This window comes from Dryobates pubescens, chromosome 2 (assembly GCF_014839835.1).
Source record: "Dryobates pubescens isolate bDryPub1 chromosome 2, bDryPub1.pri, whole genome shotgun sequence".
NCBI lineage: Eukaryota > Metazoa > Chordata > Aves > Piciformes > Picidae > Dryobates > Dryobates pubescens.
Window position 1 is genome coordinate 16,189,116 of NC_071613.1, and position 3,600 is coordinate 16,192,715.

Genomic DNA, 3,600 nt, shown 5'->3' on the forward strand with positions numbered 1-3,600 from the left:
TTCAGGCTGGCATGGTTCACCTCATGGGGTGTGAGAACACCATGGCTTAGGGCTGAGTGACCTGCTGCTGGGTTGGGCATGCCTGATGCTGCACCAGCCCCAGAGAGTCATAGAATCATAGAATTGTTTTGCTTGGAAAAGACCTTTAAAATCATAAAACCCAACTCTTAACTACCAAGTTTGGTGCTAAACCATGTCCCTCAGCACCACATCTCTGCTCTTTCCAGCACCTTCATGGATGAGGATTCAACCACCTCCCTGGGGAGCCTGTTCCAGTCTTTGAGAACCCTTTCAGTCAAGAAGTTTCTTCTAGTATCCAACCTTAGCCTCCTGAGGCCATTTCCTCTTGTCCTATCATTTGTTACTAGGTGGAAGTCCCTGACCCCCACCTCACTACAGCCTCCTTTCAGGAGTTTGCAGGGAGTGAGGTCTTCCCTCAGCCTCTTCCAGACTAAACACCACCAATTCCCTCAGCTGCTCCTCACAAGACTTGTTCTCTAGACCCTTTACCAGCTTTGCTGCCCTTCTCTGCACTCACTTCAGCACCTCAGTCATAATTTTTCCTTATGTTTGCATGGAACCTCCTGTGTTGCAGTTTGTGTCTGCTGCCCCTTGTCCTGTCGCTGGACACCACTGAGAACAGTCTGGCTCCATCCTCCTGACACTTGCTCAAGGACAAGGCTTGGAGCAACCTGGTCTAGCAGGTGTCCCTGCCCATGGCAGAGGAGTTGGAACTAGGTGATCTTCAAGGTCCCTTATAACCCAAACTGTTCTATCATTCTGTAATCAGCACTGATATGATCCCCACTCAGCATCCCCTTCTGCAGGCTGAACAGCCCCAGCTCCCCCAGCCTCTCCTCAGCGATATTTCAGTCCCCTCAGCATCTCAGTGGCAATGTAGCGAGCACCCCAAAACTGAACCCAGTAGTCGAGGTGTGGCCTCACCATGGCTCGGGTCGGGGGCGTCCTGCCCCCTATCTGTGCCCACGACAGCGGCAGCCGGGTGCTCCGCGAGGCACCAAGCGGCCGGCAGCTGGGGGCGCGGCAGAGGAACTACAGCTCCCGGCGGCCGCCGCGGCCGCCCCGCTCCCGTCCTGCGCTGCGCTGCGCGCCCAACCGCCGCCATTTGAACCGAGCCATGGCGGCCGCTCCGGACGTTGTGCCCGAGGAATGGCGACTCTACTTCCTCTCCACACGGATCGCCACCTTCTGCAACTGGCCGTTCACGGAGGGCTGCGTCTGCACGCCCGAGCGGGTGAGTCCGGCGGGGGAGCGGAGCCGGGCGGGAGCGGGGCTGGCAGCGGGCACCGGGCGCGGTGGGCGCTGACGGTGTCTCCCCGCGCTCCCTCTGCTCGCAGATGGCGGCGGCGGGGTTCATCCACTGTCCCAGCGAGAACAGCCCCGACGTGGCACAGTGCTTCTTCTGCTTCAAGGAGCTGGAGGGATGGGAGCCCGACGATGACCCTGTGTGAGTACCGAGGGGGTTCCCCCGGCCCCCTCCCTCCGTACGCAGCTGTCTAGGGTGAGCCGGGCCGGGAGGTAGTGGCGGAGGTGGAACTGAAGGAAGTTAGTCTGGAGGAGGCTGAGGAGAGATTTTCTCGCTCTCTATGACTGCCTGAAAGGAGGATGAAGCAAGTCGGTCTCTTCTCTCGAGGAACAAGTGATAGAGCAAGAGGGAATGGTCACAAGTGGCACCAAGGGAGGTTTAGGCTGGGCATTAGGAAAAGTTTTTGCACTGAAAGGGTTATCAGGCATTGGAAGAGCCAGCTCAGGGAGGTGGTGGAGGCACCATCCCTGGACATCTTCAAAAATGTGTAGCTGTGATGCCTGGGGATATGTCTTAGTGGAGGACTTGGTAGAGTACGGTTAATGCTTGGACTCTAGAAGGTCTTTTCCAGCCTAAGCGATTCTGTGACTCTAATGCCAGCAACCAGGGTGCTCTGCAGAGAGGAGCAGCTGCTTGTATTGTGTTGTGAGCTGCATTTCATTCCTTTTCTTTTTTTAATTACCTTCCCCCCCCCCCCCCGCCTCTTTTTTTCCCCCCAGAGAGGAGCATAAAAAACACTCTGCAGGCTGTGCTTTCATTAGCCTGCAGAAGGATGCCAGTAGCCTGACACTGCAGGAGTTCCTGAAGCTGGACAAAGAACGAATGAGGAACTTAATTGTACGTACATGTGGACACCACCATGTTTTTCTACACTCCTGTGACACTGGAGTATCATGAGATTCCTCTCATAAGGTCTTGGGTGACAGCTTGGACTTGATGACCTTTGAGGTCTCTTCCAACCTTATTGATTCTGTGATTCTCTAGGGTGAGAGGAAATGGACTCAAGTTGTACCAGGGGAGGTTTAGGTTGGAGCTGAAGAAAAATCTCTTTACTGAGGGAGTGGTCAGGCACTGGAACAGGCTGCCCACAGAGGTGGTGGAGTCACCATCCCTGGAGGTGTTTCACAGAGGCAGAGATGTGGCTCTGAGGGACACGGTTTAGCACTAGGCTTGGTACAGCTCGGAGGAGGGTTGGACTTGATGGACCTTCAAGTCAATTTCCAAGCAAAAGGATCCTGTGATTCTTGGTAGGCAGTGTTGCTCTGGGAGGTGAAGGTGGCTCACTTCAGTGGCAGGCAGTAACTGTTGTACTTCTGCTCTTTGCAGAAAAAAAGCATTTCCCAGAAGGTGAGCAGCATTGAGGATGCAGCTGCCAGCGTGCGCCGTCAAATAGAGAACCTGCCCTCCTAGGACACTGACTTCTGCCTTGTACATGATCCTCTGGCACTGCCCCGTCCTGTTTTACCAAGGCTGCATTCCAAGTGTCTCTGAGAAACAGACTGATCTCTCCTTCATTCCCCCGAGCCTACCCAGGTGTAGTACTTGGTGTTGGATGCACTGCCTACAGAATCACTTCTGTCCCGTTGGGATTCTCCTGCTCTTCCTGTTGGTTTCACTGAGGATTGCTACTTGAGGTTCTGTTTGCTCTTTATTTTTATACTCAGCTGTGTCTGCTTTTGGGGATGCAGTGGCTCTGGTGCAAAAACTTTTGTCCCTTGCAAAAGCTAACAGACACTTCCATTTTTTTGTACTGAATATACCAATGCTTGTAGAAATGTAAAGGGTCAGGAGTTTTTAAAAGCTCCTCCAGGGGGGTGGGATTGGGGATGATGTCTTAATTATAGCCAGTCTTGGTGTGCCTGGTATCCTTGTAAGCGTTTAGTTGTGGTTGGCTGCTGCCTGATGCTGATGCATCTGTAAATAAAAGTCAAAGGCAAACCAGCAAAGTCATCTTACTCTGCTTTCTGGGGGAAAAGCATTCGACCTGTGGACCCTGGAAACATTCAGGATCAGACTTGATGTGGCCCTGGGCAGCCTGATCTAGTGGGAGGTGCCCCTGCTGTGATTTCAGGGGGTTGGACAAGGTGACCTTTGAGGGTCTCTTCCTATCTGATGCAGCCTTAGTCTGAACTGCACTGGATGCAGTTTTAACTGCAAGATGGAAACCAAGCTAGTCAAAGTGCAGCTTGCAGTGCTGTTGAGTTCAAGTGCCTGAAGCAGTGTCCATCAGGTCTCCTTCAAAGGTTCTTGAGCTTCAAGGCTCAAGGGTTGGG

The 3,600-nt window shown here is 53.4% G+C and overlaps 1 protein-coding gene across 1 annotated transcript; it reads left to right on the forward strand.

Annotated features, from left to right (window-relative positions):
- Window positions 1–1,002: 1,002 nt before the first annotated feature.
- Window positions 1,003–2,856, forward strand: BIRC5 (baculoviral IAP repeat containing 5). The gene is made up of 4 exons (XM_054171053.1): window positions 1,003–1,255; window positions 1,359–1,468; window positions 2,047–2,164; window positions 2,654–2,856. The coding sequence occupies exons 1-4, from the start codon at window positions 1,139–1,141 to the stop codon at window positions 2,735–2,737; spliced, it is 429 nt and encodes a 142-aa protein (XP_054027028.1). The 5' UTR covers window positions 1,003–1,138; the 3' UTR covers window positions 2,738–2,856.
- The last annotated feature ends 744 nt before the right edge of the window (window positions 2,857–3,600 follow it).